The sequence below is a fragment of the Chrysochloris asiatica genome, unplaced genomic scaffold (genome assembly GCF_000296735.1).
Source record: "Chrysochloris asiatica unplaced genomic scaffold, ChrAsi1.0 scaffold00095, whole genome shotgun sequence".
Classification (NCBI taxonomy): domain Eukaryota; kingdom Metazoa; phylum Chordata; class Mammalia; order Afrosoricida; family Chrysochloridae; genus Chrysochloris; species Chrysochloris asiatica.
The window spans coordinates 7,540,784-7,557,878 of NW_006408613.1; the positions used below are offsets into that span (position 1 = coordinate 7,540,784).

Consider the following 17,095-nt stretch of genomic DNA (forward strand, 5'->3'; position numbering starts at 1 on the left):
TTCATATAACCCAGCTACTTGTATTATTTGCTCAGTGTACAGTTTAAATAAGTATGTTGAAAGAATTCAACTCTGGCACATACATTTCCTAATGTTAAGACAGTCAATGTTTCCTTGTTTTTCGTCTATGTACAGGTTCCTCATGAGCACAAGTAAGTGTTCTGGAATACTCATTCTCTGCAGTGATTTCCATAGCTCTGCATAGTCGATAAAGCACAGGTAAACAGCTTTCTGGTATTTTCTGCTTTCAGCCAAGATCTGTCTGACATCAGCAATGATATCCCTTGTTCTACATTCTTGTCTGAATTTGGCTTGAACCACTGGGAGCTCGCTGACTTTGTATTGTTGCAGCAGTTTTTGAAATTATCTTTAGCAAAATTTGACTTGCATGTGATATTAATGATATTGTCCAGTTATTTCTGCAGTTTGTTGAGTTACTTCTCTTTGGAATGGGCACAAATATGAATCTCTTCCAGTATGTTGGACAGGTACCTGTATTTCAAATATATTGGCATAGATGAGTGAGTGCCTCCAGTGTTGCATCAGTTTGTTGAGATATTTCAATTTGTATTTCATCAATTCCCAGAGACTTGTTCTTTGCCAATGTCTTAAATGCATCTTGGTCATCTTCCTTAAGTGCTATTGGCTCTTGATCATATGCTATCTCTTGAAATATTTTAACATCATTCATTTTATTTTGGACTCTGTGTATTCCTTCCATCATGTTTTGATATTTCTGCATCTGTAATATATTCTCCATTTTTGTTATTAGGTGCCATAGAGTCAGTATCAACTCATAGCAACCTTATGTACAACAGAATTAAACACTGTGCCAGTCTCACAATCACTGCTACACTTGAGCCTGTTGCTGCTGCCATTGTACCAATTCATCTCATTTGTGGTCTTCCTCTTTTTCACTGACCCTCCACTTTACCAAGCATAATATCCTTCTCCAGGACAGCCTTCAGATTTGAAAGTTGAGGTTTGAATTTTTTCTTCAGTTCTTTCAGCTTAAGCAATGCTGAGCATGTTCTTCCCTTTAGGTTTTCTAATTTCAGGTCTTGCATATTTCATTATAATACTTGACTTTGCCTCTTCAAGCTGCCATTTGAATTTTTCTTTTCAGATCTTTAACCTCCTATTTCTTTCATTTGCTTTAGCATCTCTGAAGAAGTTTAGAAGCCTCTTCTAATATCTATTTTGGCCTTTTCTCTTTTTCTTGTCTTCTTAATAAAATTTTGCTTTCATCCTGTATGATGTTCTTGTTTTCATCCCACAACTCTTTTGATCTTCAGTCATTAGTGTCTTTTTCATTAAATCTATTCTTGAGATAATCTGTAAATTCAGGTGGGATATGTTCAAGGGAAAATTTTTACTCTCATAGACTTGTTTTTTTAATTTTCCACAGCTTCAGGCTGAAGTTGCAGATGAGTAATTGATGTTCTGAAGTCATGGTGTGGTGGTAGGGGCTAATGTGCCAGACTGAAAAACTGTTTGAACTGTAGGGTTAGAGGTTCAAGCTCACCAGCTGCTTGTTGGGCACCCTATACAGGGTCACTATGGGTTGGAGTGAACTCGACAGCACTTAACAACAATATGGCTGAGGAGTACTGGTATGGAGCTGTGGGTTAATGCACCAGACTGCAAAGCCATTTGAACTGTAAGGTTGGTGGTTCAAGCTCACAAGCTGCTCCTTGGAAACCCTATATAGGGTTGCTAAGGTTAGAACCAACTCAATAGTACTTAACAACAACAGCAATTGATGTTCCATAGCTTTCCCCTGGCTTTTTTTTGGCTTATGATATGGAGCTTGTCCACAATTTCTTCCCACAGATGTAGTCAATTTGATTTCTGTGTATGTCATCTTGTGGTCCATGTGTATCTGCAATGAATATGTTATTGATCTTGAAAATTATATGATGCAATTTGCAGCATCTTTTCTATCACCAGGTCTATATTTTCCAACTACTGATCCTTTGTTTCCAACCTCTGCTTTTCAGTAATTATTGATACATCTTGATTGAAAGTTTGACCAATTTCAGAATGAAGACGTTGGTAGAATTCTTTAACTTCATCATCACTGTTGTTAGTAGTTTATGTGTAAATTTGAATAATATTTGTATTAAGTGCTTTTCCATCTAGGTGTATGGATATTATCCAATCACACACAGCATTATTCATCAAGATAGATCTTGAAGTGTTCTTTTTAATGATGGATGGGACAATTCCTTTTCAAATTGTTATTCCAGGAATAGTAACCCATATGACTGTTAGATTCAAATGGCCAATGCTAGTCCATTTCACCTCACTAATGCCTACGTAGGAGACACAAATGGTATATTATTAGCTGCTTACTCCTAATAGTTTGAACCAATCCAGTTGTTCTAAAGAAGAAAGGACTGCTTAGCTATTTCTTTAAAGATTGTTGTTGCTACATGGTGTGGAGTCAGTTTAGACTCACAGTTACTCTGTGTAGAATTTCTGAGGAGCAGCTGGTGAGTTTGAACCTGCCAACATTGTGATTCAAATCAACCTTGAGATCGAAGAAATTATTGCCAAGAAACCTTATGGAATGGTTCTACTTTGTAATCCATTTGGTTACCATTACTTGTATGCTGAAATGACAATCGCAAAAATCACATGTATACACAGAGACATAAATATTTAATGTTTACTGAGGATCTATTATGTACAAGGTTTATATTACTATTTAGAGATATATTTTTATTGTAAATAGAAACAAAGGTAATATACATATTGTCTGCTTCCTGCCTCCATTCATGAGCTGATCAATTTTCTCCATTTGCTATCAAAGGCTAAGTATGGCAACCTACTACATACAGATTCCAGTATTTGAATCCACCATCACTCTACAGAAGAAATATGAGATTTTCTGCTCCTGAAAAAAATTGAAGCCTTGAAACCCTATGCAGTGTCAGTACAAGTTAGAACCAACTCAATGATACTTAGAAGCAAAAACAAAAAAAAAATTATTATGTAGAAATAATGTATATACAGTGTAATTTCTGGAGGAGGAGTTTGCTGTTCTGAGTGCACACTGACTCTAATGGCTCACAGCAAAACAAATGAAGAGCATTAGTTTTGAGTTTTTCCTTTTTTTCCTAAAACAGAAAAGCCTCTTGGGGTATCTTTCAATGAGCAAAAATGGGTACTAATGCATGTTTTACATAAAAGCAAAGTGACATAGGGAAACTTTTGAAAAGTTGAGGATACTAGTGCCTCTCAGCAACAAGAATCTCTTTAAGACATATTGGACTAAAGCAAAGCAAAGGTGTATGTATGTCTGTGTCTTTACTCTTTATCTGGTTATCTAGTTGTTTGATGCTCTCCTTACTGAGAAAATAGAAAAACATTCTAGCATAAATATGATAAATTGTGCTCGTGTCTACTACGTAATCTTCCTCAGATTTAAAAGATAAGCACCAAAACTAGATAATATATTTCAGACATGAATAAACACTTACGAAACTGAGAAAGCATGAAGGAAATTTTATTTAGTTTAACAATTATATTGTCTGTGTTGCTATTTATATTGTGAAATAAGACTGGTTCTTCTGATAGAGATTATTTTATATTAATATAACAATATAATAAAAATAAATTTGTACTTAATATTTGGTAATTAATATATTAAACAGATCATTTCCAAAATGAATTAAGACATGTATTTCAATGTAAATAGTTACAAGAAATTTGCTCATTCACTTAGATAATTGAAATAGTATTGCTAATATGCAAAGACAACAGAATGCAATCAAAATTGACTGTAAACCAAAAACAACTTTAGCAAACAAAAGCCATTTTGACTCATAAAAGAGCTCTAGGCGGTTCCCATTTGAGCAATAATTCTATAGCAAACCTCATTGTGATGAAGAAAGTGTAGTTAATTGATGAATAACCCAAGGAAAACAAACAAACAAAAATGCCATGTATTTAAGACAAACTAGTCCAAGATGCACTGAAAGCATTTTATAATATATGAATGCATCAAAGTTTTTTAAATTTAGCAGAAATTTCCCAAACTTAATTGGTGGCAGGCATTGATTCATAAACAAAATGTCTTGTTTGCTATGGGAGATACAATATTCATTATGGAAAAAACCATTTGTGTTTAATTATTTGGACTACCCAGTTTTATTTAAATGTAAATTGAATGGCATAAGGAAAAATCATCATTTTAAGTTTTAATCACTTTGAAGCTTGGTACACCAAAATTGTGTTTGACTTCTAGTTGTTTATAGATAGGAAAAATATCTAATTTAAAATTTTATTATATTGCTTATTCTCCTGTAAATCAAGTTTCAAATGTGATTTTTCTTTCCTTCTGCTTATTTTATAGCTAAAGTATTCCTTTCCTTCCTTTATTATGCATATATTACATATATGAAAACATAAAATAAAAAGAAAAGAATCAAATAGCATGATTTTTTTCCCCAATATGTCTTACTATCTTGCTCATGCAGATCCCCTCACATATATGGATATGTCCAATGTGAGATATAACATACCAAGGGAAACACACAAGAAAAAATATAATTTTTATTGAAATTTATACCTTTAAAAAATATATCTTTGGTTAAATAGTATACCTGTGGGGAAGTTTAGTATATCAGTCAATGCAGTACATGTATTGGATTGCTTTCTTACTAATTATATGTTGATCATATATTAGATAAAAAGAGCTTTGCGTCATTGCTGTTTGCTAAATTAAAACAATTGTACATCCATTTACATACAATTAAGATTTTCTACTTATCAAGTATTTACTCTGTTTTAGGTACTAGTAAATATTATGATGATCTCATTTAATTCTAAGAACACTGATGACATAGGTATTCTTAAAGTACTTTGTGTCTTGGCTAAAGTCACACAGGCATTATGTGATGTAGACAGGATGTGACTGACTACAAAAGAAGCACTCTCTGAGTATTGCTTTTTGAATGACAAACCTGTGCAGCACAGAGAAGTGAGAAATGGACAGACTTCCTCCAACTGTACTCTATTTTTAACAACTAGGGATTCAGGTTCCCATCTTTATTATATAACATGCTAACTCCTTACTTTCTTGTGTTGTTCTCTATCTGAATGTTTGCTTACATTACAGAAACACAGGTCCTAAACTCTAAGGCCCCAAGTTGTCTGTCAGTTTGTTGCGCTGTTCTGGCTCGCATGTTTCTGTGATGCTAGAAGTTATGTCACTGGTTTCATCCATGTTGGACAGGTTTCAGGGAATTTCCAGACTAAAACAGAATTGGAGGAAGGAATAGGACATCCACTTCTGAGAGATAAGCCAATAAAAACCTTATGAATAGCAGTGAAACATTGTCTGAATTAGTGTGGAAGATGAACCCCTGAGGTTAGAAGGCACTGACAATATGACTGCAGAAGAGTTACCTCCTCAAAGCAGTAATTGTGGGAATAATAGTTAAGTGCCATCTAGTCGGCTCTAATTTACAGGGACCTGTATAGGATTTCTGAGGAGCATTTGAGCCACTGATGTTGCAGTTAGCAGTCCAGTGCTTATCCTACAGTGCCAGAGTTGACCTTAATGCTATGAATAGAACAAAGTTTTTGGGTTCCTTCATTTGCTGAAGGGGTACGACTCTAAATGAGATAAAGAACTGTTGTTGTTAAGTGGGGTTGAGTCAGTTCAGACCCTTAGTGACCCTATATAGCATTTCCAGGGAGCAACTGGTGAGCTTGAACCATCGATCTTGCATTCAAAGCAAATTTGCAGTCCAGAACATTAACTCACAGCACCCCATCAGTACTCCCAAACCAGCTGTGACTATCCATTAATAATTAGAATGTGGAATGTACCAAATATGAATCTAGGAAAATTAAAAGTCATCAAAAACAAAATGGAATGCACATAGATTGAAATCCTAGTCATTAGTTGGGTGAAATGGACTGGTACTGATGGTTTTGAACCAGACAATAAAGGGTTGATTATGCTGGAAATGACAAATTCAAGAGGAATGACATAACATTTTATCACTAAAAAGAATATGGTGCTGCAGGATAAGGTGCTGGACCTCAAGGCCAGTTTGAACCAAAAGCTAATGGTGCAAACTCATCGGCTGCTCCTCTTAAACCCTATACAGAGACACTATTAGTCAGAACCAACTTGAAGGCATTTAACAACAACATCTTGAAATACAGTGCTGTCTATGCTAGGATAAGATCTCTACACTTATAAGAAGACCAGTTAATACAACTTTATGCATAAACCACCAAGTCAATGCTGAAAAAATTGAATAAGTCTTCAAACTGAGATTAATCAAACTTGCAATCAAGATATATTGATAATTACTGGTAATTTGAATGCAAATGTTGGAAACAAAGAGTAAAAATTGGTAGAAAACATCTCGCTGATAGAATGGGTGATGGAGATCACATGAGATAATTTTGAAAAACCAGAAACTTTTCATGGCAAATACCCTTTTTTTAATAGCATAAATGGTGACTGTACTCATGGATCTCATCAGATGGAATGCATAGGAATCAAATGGATTACTTTTGTGGAAAGAGACAATGGAGAAGCAGAATGTCATCAGACAAAACAAGGACAGGGGTTGACTGGGGAACAGACCATCAATTGCTCATATGAAAAATTAAAGAAAGTCTAGAAGAGCCAAAATATGACCTTGAGTATATCCCTTGTGTATTTAATATATAAAGACAACATCAAGGACAGATAAAATGCATTATAATCCAGTGACCTAAGACCAGATGAGTTGCGGGAAGACATTAAGAAGAGCATAAATGAAGTAAGTAAAAGTCCAGTAAAAAGACAGGAAGATGAGAAAAGATTAATGTGCATGTCTATGCAAATGTAATAGTCTGTGTGGATCATAACAAACTACGGATGATAAAATTACAAAGACTAGGAATTACACAACATTTAATTGTGCCCAGGTAGAAACTGTACATAGACCACGAGGCAATGATCCAACAGTAAAAAGGGATACTGTGGCAAATCTTCTGCAAAAGGGTGTTAAGGAGCATAGCTATCACTTTGAGGACTAAGATTCCCCTGGCTAAAGCCATGGTAAGAAGCTCTGGTAGTGTAGTGGTTATGAATTGGGCTGCAAGCCACAAGGTCAGTAGTTCAAAACTACCAGCAGTTCTGCGGGAGAAAGATGAGGCTTTCTGCTCCTGTAAAGATTTACAGCCTCAGAAACACTGTATAGGGTCACTATGAGTAGGAACCGACTTCATGGCACACAACAACATCAACAACAAAAGCCATGGTATTTTTGATTGCCTCATATGCATGTGAAAGCTGGGCAATGAATAAGGAAACCCAAAGCAGAATTGTGGTGTTAGCCTAGAATATTGAAAGTACCACGGACTGCTAGAACAAAGAAATCTGTCTTAGAAGAAGTACAGTCAGAATGCCTCTTAGAAGTTTGGATGGCAAGGTTCTGTCCCGTGTACTTTGAAGAGACCAGTCCCTGGAAAAAGATATTATGTTTGGTAAAGTAGAGGGTCAGTGAAAAAGACCCTCAGTGAGATGAATTGACACAGTGGCTGGAATAATAGCCTCAAACGATGTTTGTAAGGATGGTATAGGACAGGGGAGTATTTCTTTCTGTTTTGCATAGGGTTACCATGAGTTGGAGCTGACTTGATAGCCAGCTCCTTACAACAGCATAAACATACCCAAGTCCAAACCCACTGCCATAGAGTTGATTTCCAACACATGTTGTTGTTGTTGTTAAGTGCCGTTGAGGCGGTTCCGACCCATAGCGACCCTGTACAGGGTTTCCAAGGGTGTAAATCTTTACGGGAGTAGAAAGCCTCATCTTTCTCCCGCAGAGCGGCTGGTAGTTTCGAACCGCTGACCTTAAGGTTCGCAGCCCGATTCGTAACCACTTGGCACTATATAGAGTTTCTGAGGCTGTAAATCTTTACAGGAGAAAACAGCCTCATCTTTCTCCATAGGTGTGACTGGTATTTGAACTGTCAACCTTGCAGTTAGCAGCAGTCCAGAGCTTATTTTACAGTGCCATTGTTGTTGTTGTTGTTAAGTGCCGTCGAGTTGGTTCCGACCCATAGCGACCCTGTACAGGGTTTCCGAGGGTGTAAATCTTTACGGGAGTAGAAAGCCTCATCTTTCTCCCGTGGAGCGGCTGGTAGTTTCGAACCGCTGACCTTAAGGTTCGCCGCCCGATTCGTAAGCACTACGCTACCAGTGCCATTAGGTCTGTAGAATAATGTTAATTATAACCACTTACATAGATAATAAAGTCCAGAATACCAAAAACAGGAAATAAAACATCAAAGTAAGCGAAAGAAAGATACTACTCTTTCCAGAAAACTATGAGTAACACACTAGTTAAATCAAGCTATCAAGGAATATCAAATATTGCTTATATTTGTCCTATGAGAGACCCTAGAATATCTTCAAGAGAAGAGATGTGAAGAGCCAGTTGTTAAGATTGGTGGTGGTGGCTGTGTGCCGTGGAGTTTGTTCCGACTCATAGCGACCCTGCACAGGGTTTCCCAGGCTATAATCTTTACGGGACCACAAAGCCTCATCTTTCTCCTGCGGAACAGCTGGTAGTTCTGAAGTGCTAACCTTAAGGTTCACAGCCTTATTCGTAACCGCTATACTACAAGAACTCCTTGTTGTTAACATTGTAACCTAGAAAATACTATGGGGCAGTTTTTCTCTGTCACAGGTGGTGGTCACTATATATCAAAATGAACTCAACAACACCTAACAACAACAACAGCAATCATTGGCTAGAGGTATGTAGTAAAATGAGTTTTTGCATTCAAATGGAATGTTACCATTGCAGGAAAAAACTGAATGAGTCCATACATACCATTACAGGATGGTAAGACTCTGTTCCAGGCTGGTTTTCCATCTGCACCGATTACACATGTGATGGAGGATGGGTCAACAATTGTATATCCAGAATCACACTGATAAGTAATTGTTGAACCAAGTTTGAAGTCGGTACCAATTCTCGTTCCATTCATTATATTTCCAGGATCGAAACATGCTTCCCGTGGTTTCTCTGTAAAATAAATGAATGTCAAATTTAGGAGGAAATGGATCTTAATTCTTGTTGATTAATAGATATAGTTAGTTGGTGGCTTGCCTGTGTTTCTAGTTCCCAGACGAGAATCTGAAATAATAGAAATGCTCAAAGATATTTATTGATTGACTAATATCCAGTTATGGTAGCGCAGTGGTTAAGAATCCAGCTGCTAATCTCAAGGTCGGTAGTTCAAAACTACCAGCTGTTCTGCGGGAGAAAGATGAGGTTTTCTGTCCCATAAAGATTTGCAGCCTCGGAAACTTTGTGCAGGGTCACTATGAGTTGGAACTGATTTCATGGTACTTAAGAACAACAACAACAATGACCCAATTAGCTTGTTGTTGTCGACTGCCATCGAGTCTGTTTTGACTCATAGCAACCCTGTGTAGACTTCCTGAAGGGCTGCTGATGGGTTTGCACCTCCGACCTTGTGGTTTTCAGTTCAGTGCTGATCCTACAGCACCACATCAGGAGTCCATTAACTTATTAATCAAAGGAAAAAATTGTAACTTTAATTTTAATAAAGTTACTTTTTTATACCACATTTTACTATAGAACTTATAATCGACTTAACAACTAGGCTAAAAATTGCAGAATTAGATTTTTTATACACTTATTCGGTTTTTGTTTTGTTGTTGTTGTTAAGTGCCGAAGAGTCGGTTCTGACCCACAGTGACCCTGTATAGGGTTTCCAAGGAGCAAATGGTGAGCTTGAACTGCTGACCTTGTATTCAAACTGACTTTGCAGTCCAGTGCATCATAGTGCTATAGAAAATGATTCTGGAAATTTTAAGATGCATTTTCTGACTTTGGTACCTAAAATCACAGCACATGACTTTAGGACAGCATTGGATAACTGGAATTCTCAAAAGGTTTGAGCACCTCTTGTAAATTAAGAACTTTTTATCATACTAATAATAGTATACATATTTGGAAAATAAAACATAGAAAGGTGTTATGCTTCCTTTACCACTCTCTTTGGATTATAGGTCTTTGGAGGGTGAATGTTATATTTGTCAAACCTAGTACATTTATTAACCCATGAAGCTCAAGCACTGTGTCTGACATGTAATAATTCCATACCAATTTATCTGTAATTGTAATAAAAGCACAAGTTTGTTGTAGGTAATATCATTAAGCCAGTTCCCACTTACAGTACAACAGAATGCAACTATGTACAAAAGAATGAAACACTGCCCAGTCCTGCAAAATCCATATCGTCTTTGCTATATTTGAACCTATTGTTACAGCCATGGTGTCAATCCATCGTCTTGAGGGTCTTCCTCTTTATGATTCATTTGTACTTTACCAAGCATGATGTCCTTCTCAGGGAATCTTCTCTCCAGATAACAAGCCCAGAGCACACAAGAAGTCTCACCATTCTTATTTCTAAGGAGCGTTTAGGCTGTACTTACAAGGCTGATTTATTTGTTATTTAGGCAGTTTATTGTATATTCGATATTCTTTGTCGACACCATAATTCAAATATATCAAATTTTCTGAAGGCTTCTTTATTAATTGGTCAGTTTTCATATGTATATGAGGTGATTTAAAATTCCTTTGTTTGGGTCAGGAGAACCTTAGCCCTCAAAGTGACATCTTTGCTATTTAACACTTGAAAGAGGTCATTGAAATAGATTTACCCAATGCAATATGGCTTTTTGGTTTCTTGAGAGCTGCTACCAAGGCATGGATTGTGGATCCAAGTAAAATTAAATTATTGAAAACTACAATAGTCTCTCCATTTATTATGATGTTGCTTATTAGTGTAGTTGTAAGAATTTTTGTTTTCATTATATTAAGGTGTTAGCTGATGGACTGGTATGGCTATTTTGAATCTGACAATGTTGTGTTACTGGGACATGAATGACAAATTTTGCAACTTGTTCATGAAAAACCAACAACTTGTTCATCACACATATCTTTTGCAACAACATAAATGGTCACTATGCACGTCAACCATGCTGGATGTAGTGCACAAAAATCAAATTAACTACATCTCTGGAGAGATACTATGGTGAAGCTCAATGACATCAGCCAAAACAAGGTCAGGGGCCAACTTTGGAAAAGACCATTAATTGCTCATATGTAAATTAGCTTGAAACTTAAGGAAATGCAAACAAAGTCACCAGAACAAAACTATGACTTTGAACGCATTCTACCTGATTTTCAAGAACAGATCTGATGTATTATACACTAATGACGGAAGAGCAGATGATTTGTGGGATGACATTAAGAACACCATACATGAAGAAAGCAAAAGGTCATTTGAAAGATAGGAAAGAAAGAAAAGATGCAAAATGCATGCCAGAGGATACTCTGAAACTTACAATTGAACACATAGAAGCTAAAGCCAATGGAATAAATGTTAAGTTGAATGAGCTGAAGGTGTGTATGTCCAATCCATGGTATTTTCCATCTTTCATATGCATATGAAATCTGGGTAATGAATTAGGAACAGAGAAGACTCTATGCATTTGAATAATGCTGTTGGCAAAGAATATTAAATGTACCATGGACTGCCAGGAGAAGAAACAGATCTTCTGGAAGAAGTATGACTGATTCTCCGTGGAAATTACTTTGTTTCTCATACTTTGAAATGTTGTCAGGAAGGACTATTTCCTGGAGGACATAACCCTTGGTAAAGTGAAGGGTCAGTAAAAAAGCGTAAGACTCAATGACATGGACCGACATTGCAGCAGCAATAATGTTTTCAAACATAACAATTGTGAGGATGGCACGAGACCAAGTTCTGTTGTACACAGAGTCACTATGAATCAGAACTGACATGATGGCACCTAGCTGCAGTTTCATATTCATCAACAAGTGCCTCAAATCCTCTTTGCATTCATCAAGGAAAATTGTGTAATCTACATATCACAGGTTGTTAATGAGTCTTCATCTAAACCTGATGCTGCATTATTTTCATAAAATCCAGTTTCTCTGATTATTTCCTCAGCATACATATTGAATAAATATGTTGAAAGTAAACAACTCTGACATACATTTTTCCTGATTATGAAACAATGCAGTATGCCATTGTTATATTTGAAGAAATAACTCATGGCCTATTTATAGATTCCTTATGAAGATAATCAAGTTTTATGAAATTCCTATTCTTGATGTTATACATATTTTTTTTTATGGTTCACACAGTCTTTGCATAGTAACTTTGCATGTAAATGTTTTCCTGTTATTCTCTGCTTTCAACCAAGATCCATTTGACATTAGTAATGATATCCCTTGTGCTACATCATCTTCTGAATTTAGCTTCTAATTTTGGTTGTTCCCTGTTTTGGTGCCATTGCAATAATTTTGAATTATCTTCAGAAAATTTTTCTTGTGTGTCTGAATTTCGTTGGGTCACTTTTCTTTAGAATGGGCATAAATGTGGATCTCTTACAAATGCTTGGCAAGTAACTGTGTTTCAAATATCTTGACACAGATGAATGAGCACTTCCAGGATTGCCTCTATTTGTAGAAACAACTCAAATGGCATTTTATGAATTCCTGAAGACTTGTTCTTCCATGTATTCAGTACAGCTTGGACTTCTTCCTTCATACCATTTTATCTTGATTATATGCTACCTTCTGAAACTGTTGAACTTCAACTAACTCTGTTAGGTATAATAACTGTGTATTTCTCCTATCTTCTTTTGAAACTTCCTGTGTATTTCAATATTTAGTTATAAAGCCCTTAAATATAATGCTTAAGGTTGGGATTTGTTCTTCTGTTCTTTTACATTAAATAATGTGTGTTATTCTTTTTTGGTTTCTAATTCCAGATATTTAAATCCATCTGAATTTACAGATTATCTGAAGAATAGATTTGATCATTAAACACTAAAGATCAAAGACCAGAAGAGTTGTGGGATGACATCAAGAATATCATACATGAAGAGAGCAAAAAGTCATTGAGAAGACAAAAAAGAAGGAAAAGGTCAAAATGCATGTCAGAAGAGACCCTGTAGCTTGCTCTCCAGCATAGAGATGCTAAAGCAAATGGAAGAAATGAGAAGGTCCAAGAGCTGAACAGAAAATTTCAAAGATCAGCTCGAGAAGATAAAGGCAAATATTACAACAACACGTGCAAAGATCTGGAATCAGAAAACCAAAAAGGAATAACATGCTCAGCATTTCTCAAGCTAGGGGAACTGAAGAAAAAAATCCAAGCCTCGAATTTCGTTATTGAATGATTCACTGGGCAAATTATTGAATGATGCATTTTGTTTGTTTGTTTTTTAAATATACATTTTTAAAAAAGGAGAGAAATATGAGAAAATATTCATGGTACATCATACATTGAAAAAAGTAAGATGCAAAGTACAGCTGGTTTACAGTATGAGACCAATAGGTAAAATCTCCCTGTTCAGACTGCAGTGTTAGCAGGAAATAACTAATGTAAAAAGAGCTTAAAAAATACCTAGATGGTAGGATGATAACTGATGTTTTTTTTAAAAAATACTTTTTAGTACTTCTTAAATGTTTGAATATAGCCATATTTTATAATCTGAACAATGCTATTTAAACAAGTTGGTGTGAAAAATAATGATGGAAAATAGACACATCTTTAAACACTATGATTTCTCAACAGTGGCAAGTTAATATATCATGCTCTTCATGAAAGATGGTCCAAACTGTGGTCATTCTTCTTTATTCCTATTTTTAAAACCCACCCTTCGTATTTATTTAGTGATTGGCTTATAGCTGTTGCTTTGGGTTTCCCAGAATATTTCAAGATTTAATGGTAATGGGTCACTCAAATTTTTGTTAAGATTAAAACTGAAGTCTGTCTTTTTTAAGAATTTTAGAAAGAAAAGGGTATTTGCAATGAAAAAGTCATTGGTCTTGCAAAATCCTATCATGTTATCTTCAGCATTGTTTCTGTTAACAAGGCCATGTTTTCCAACTACTAACCCTTCCTCTTTGTTTCAATCTTTATATTCTAATCACCAGTAATTATCAATACATCTTGCTTGCATATTTGATAAATTTCAGACTGAAGAAGTTGGTAGAATTCTTCAACTTCATCATCAGTGCATTTAGTGGTAGGTGCGGAAATTTTAATGATAGTGGTATTAACTTGTCTTCCTTGTATGTGTATGGATATTGTCCTATCACAGACAGCATTGTACTTATAAGGCAAACCTTGAAATGTTCTTTGTGATGATAACTGCAATGCCATTCCTTTTCAATTTGTCATTCCCAGCATAGTAAATTATATGATTGTCTGGTTCAAAATGACAATACCAATATCAGTCTTTATTAATTCCATTTCATTTTTGGCAACTTCCAATTTTCCTAGATTCATACTTTGTTCAATCCATGTTCTAATTATTAATGGATGTTTACAGTTGTTTCTCCTACTTTGAGTTTTACCCCATCAGCAATGAAGGTCCCAAAAGTTTTACTGCATTTGTGTTGTCCTGGTCAGCTGTAATTTGAGGAGGCAACTCTTCGCCAGTTGTATTCTAAGTGCTTTCCAACCTGAGATACTCATCTTCTGGCACAATATCTGAAAAAAATCCTGGTGTGACTCATAATGTTTTCATCTTCTGGTACTATATCTGACTATATCGTTCCATTGATATTCATGAGGTTTCAATGGCTAAACATTCAGGAAATGTTTGCCTCTCCTTCTTAATAGTTTGCCTTAGTCTGGAAGCTCCGCTGAAGCCTGTCCATACTGGGTGATCCTGCTGGTATTTCAGCATCATGCAACACACAAAGCACCATAGTGCTATACTCATAGGTATATTCCTACTCTTCCTCCCACATCCATCCAGCATATAAGTCTATGTATTCATTGGTGTTGCTGTTAAGTGCCATTGTTGTTGTGTGCCGTGGAGTCGGTTCCGACTCATAGCGACCCTGTACAGGGTTTCCGAGGCTGTAAATCTTTATGGGAGCAGAATGCCTCATCTTTCTCCCGCAGAACAGCTGGTAGTTTCGAACTGCTGACCTTGTGGCCCACAGCTCGATTCATAACCACTACACTACCAGAGCTACTTAAGTGCCATTGAGTTTATTCCAATTCACAGAGATCCTGTATGGGGTTTCTAAAGAGCCAGTGGTGAGTTTGAACTGCCAAACTTGTGGTTATATCCAACCTTGTGGTCCAGTGCTTATCCTACAGCACTACACAACAGAACTACTAGAACACTATTATTTCAAAGTTGTGTATATAGCAGAAATTATGCCTTTTGCCTTTAACTCTCTCTTTTTTAAGCTTTTATTGTGAATTGAATGACAGTTTACATGGGAGAGTATTGGTTTTGTACTCATCCTATCATATTTTGTTTTTTGCAATGATTACAGTCCACTCCATGCATCATCATTTAACAGTATTTGCTTTTATTCCCTCTATTGTTTTGTTTTTTGTTCTGATGTACACAAAATCTCTTAGGACTATATATAACAACCAAAGGACACATTCTGAAAGCCAGCCTCCTGACCACCAACACACAGCCTTTCTCTTTCCATGAATCTAGAATCCTCAGAAACTCTATTTTTCCATGTCATCACCTCTACATCCATCTCTGGTGCCATTGCTTCTTTGGTTAGGGTCCCACATTCTGCTCATGCGCTTCTCTCTTGATGGTGCTAGGGTCCTCTGTTTCTGAAATGTAAGATTAACTACTTCCTGCTTTATGTTACACAACTTCTACCTTTAGAGTTGTGACAATTGCAATTACCCATGATAACAACTACTTACCATTGAATCAAGCGTCCTACCCCCATCTCCTTTCACTAAACCCTTCTAGATAAGATGAAAACAGTTCAATGGGTGTCTTTAACTCTTACACTCTTTCCAGTGTCTTTCTTGCGTCCATTATTATTATTATTTGTTTTGCCAACCTCCTTCTTGTTATCGATTGCTTTTCATTTCACCCAAGTTAATATTTTTGATGACTTCCAATTTTCTTAGATTCATACATTTAAAACTTTATGTTTAAATTATTTGCAGCTGTTTCTTGTTTTGAATTATGTCACATCAGCAAGTGTAGGTCTTAAAAGCTTTACTTCATCCATTTCATTAAGTTTGACTCCACTCTGAGGTGATAGCATTCCTCTGTCATATTTTGAGTGCCTTCCAACCTTAGGTGATCATCTTCTGGCACTACATCATAGGATGTCCTGCTACTCTCTGTAAGGTTTTAACTGGGCTTTTAAAAGAATAAGTAGATTGCCAAGTCTGTTTCATCTCCCTGCTCTGTCTTAATCTGGAAGCCTTCTTGAAACCTATCCACTGTGGGTGACCTTGCTGGTATTTGAAATACTAGTAGCAAATCTTCTAACATTATGGCAACAGATAAGTGACCACAACACAACAAACTGACAGAAAGTGATAGAATGTATATAGCAGTGGTGGTTGTGTGCCACCAAGTCAGTTCCAATTCATAACAACCCTGTATAGGACTTTTGAAGTTGTAAATGTTTTGGGGAGCAGAAAGCCTCATCTTCTCCTGCATAGCAATGGTTAGATTCAAACTACTGAGCTTGTGGTTAGCAGTCCATTTAGTAATCCAATTATGCTACCAGAGTTCTTATATATATATAGTTGTTGTTGTTAAGTGTCATTGAATTGGTTCCAACTCATAGCGACACTCTGTAGAGTTTCCAAGGAGCAGCTGGTGAGTTTGAACAGCTGACCCTGTGGTTCAAACCAACCTATGGTCTAGTGCTAATCCTACAGGACTCCCATATATATGTGTGTGTGTATATATATATATATACATATACATATGCATATGTATATGTATATTGTAGTGTTGATGGTTATGTGCCATGGAGCTGGTTCCAATTCATAGTGCTCATAGAGATCCTGGATAGGGTTTCTGAGGCTATAAATCTTTACAGGAGCAGAAAGCCTCATCTTTCTCCTACGGAACAGCTGGTAGTTTAGAACTGTTGGCCTTGAGGTTAGTTGCCCTACTAGTAACCACTCTTCTATCAGAGTGGTTAATATATATAGTTGTTGTTGTTGTTGTTGTTATGTGCCGTGGAGTCAGTTCTGACTC

At 36.3% G+C, this 17,095-nt stretch overlaps 1 protein-coding gene across 1 annotated transcript in view; it reads right to left on the reverse strand.

Moving 5' to 3' along the window:
- CSMD1 (CUB and Sushi multiple domains 1) overlaps positions 1-17,095 on the reverse strand; it is a 2,529,117-nt gene that overhangs the window by 476,235 nt on the left and 2,035,787 nt on the right. The window contains exon 28 of the mRNA XM_006866725.1: positions 8,856-9,050. Within this exon, the coding sequence (XP_006866787.1) occupies positions 8,856-9,050 (195 nt within the window). The remainder of the gene's footprint in view (positions 1-8,855; positions 9,051-17,095) is intronic.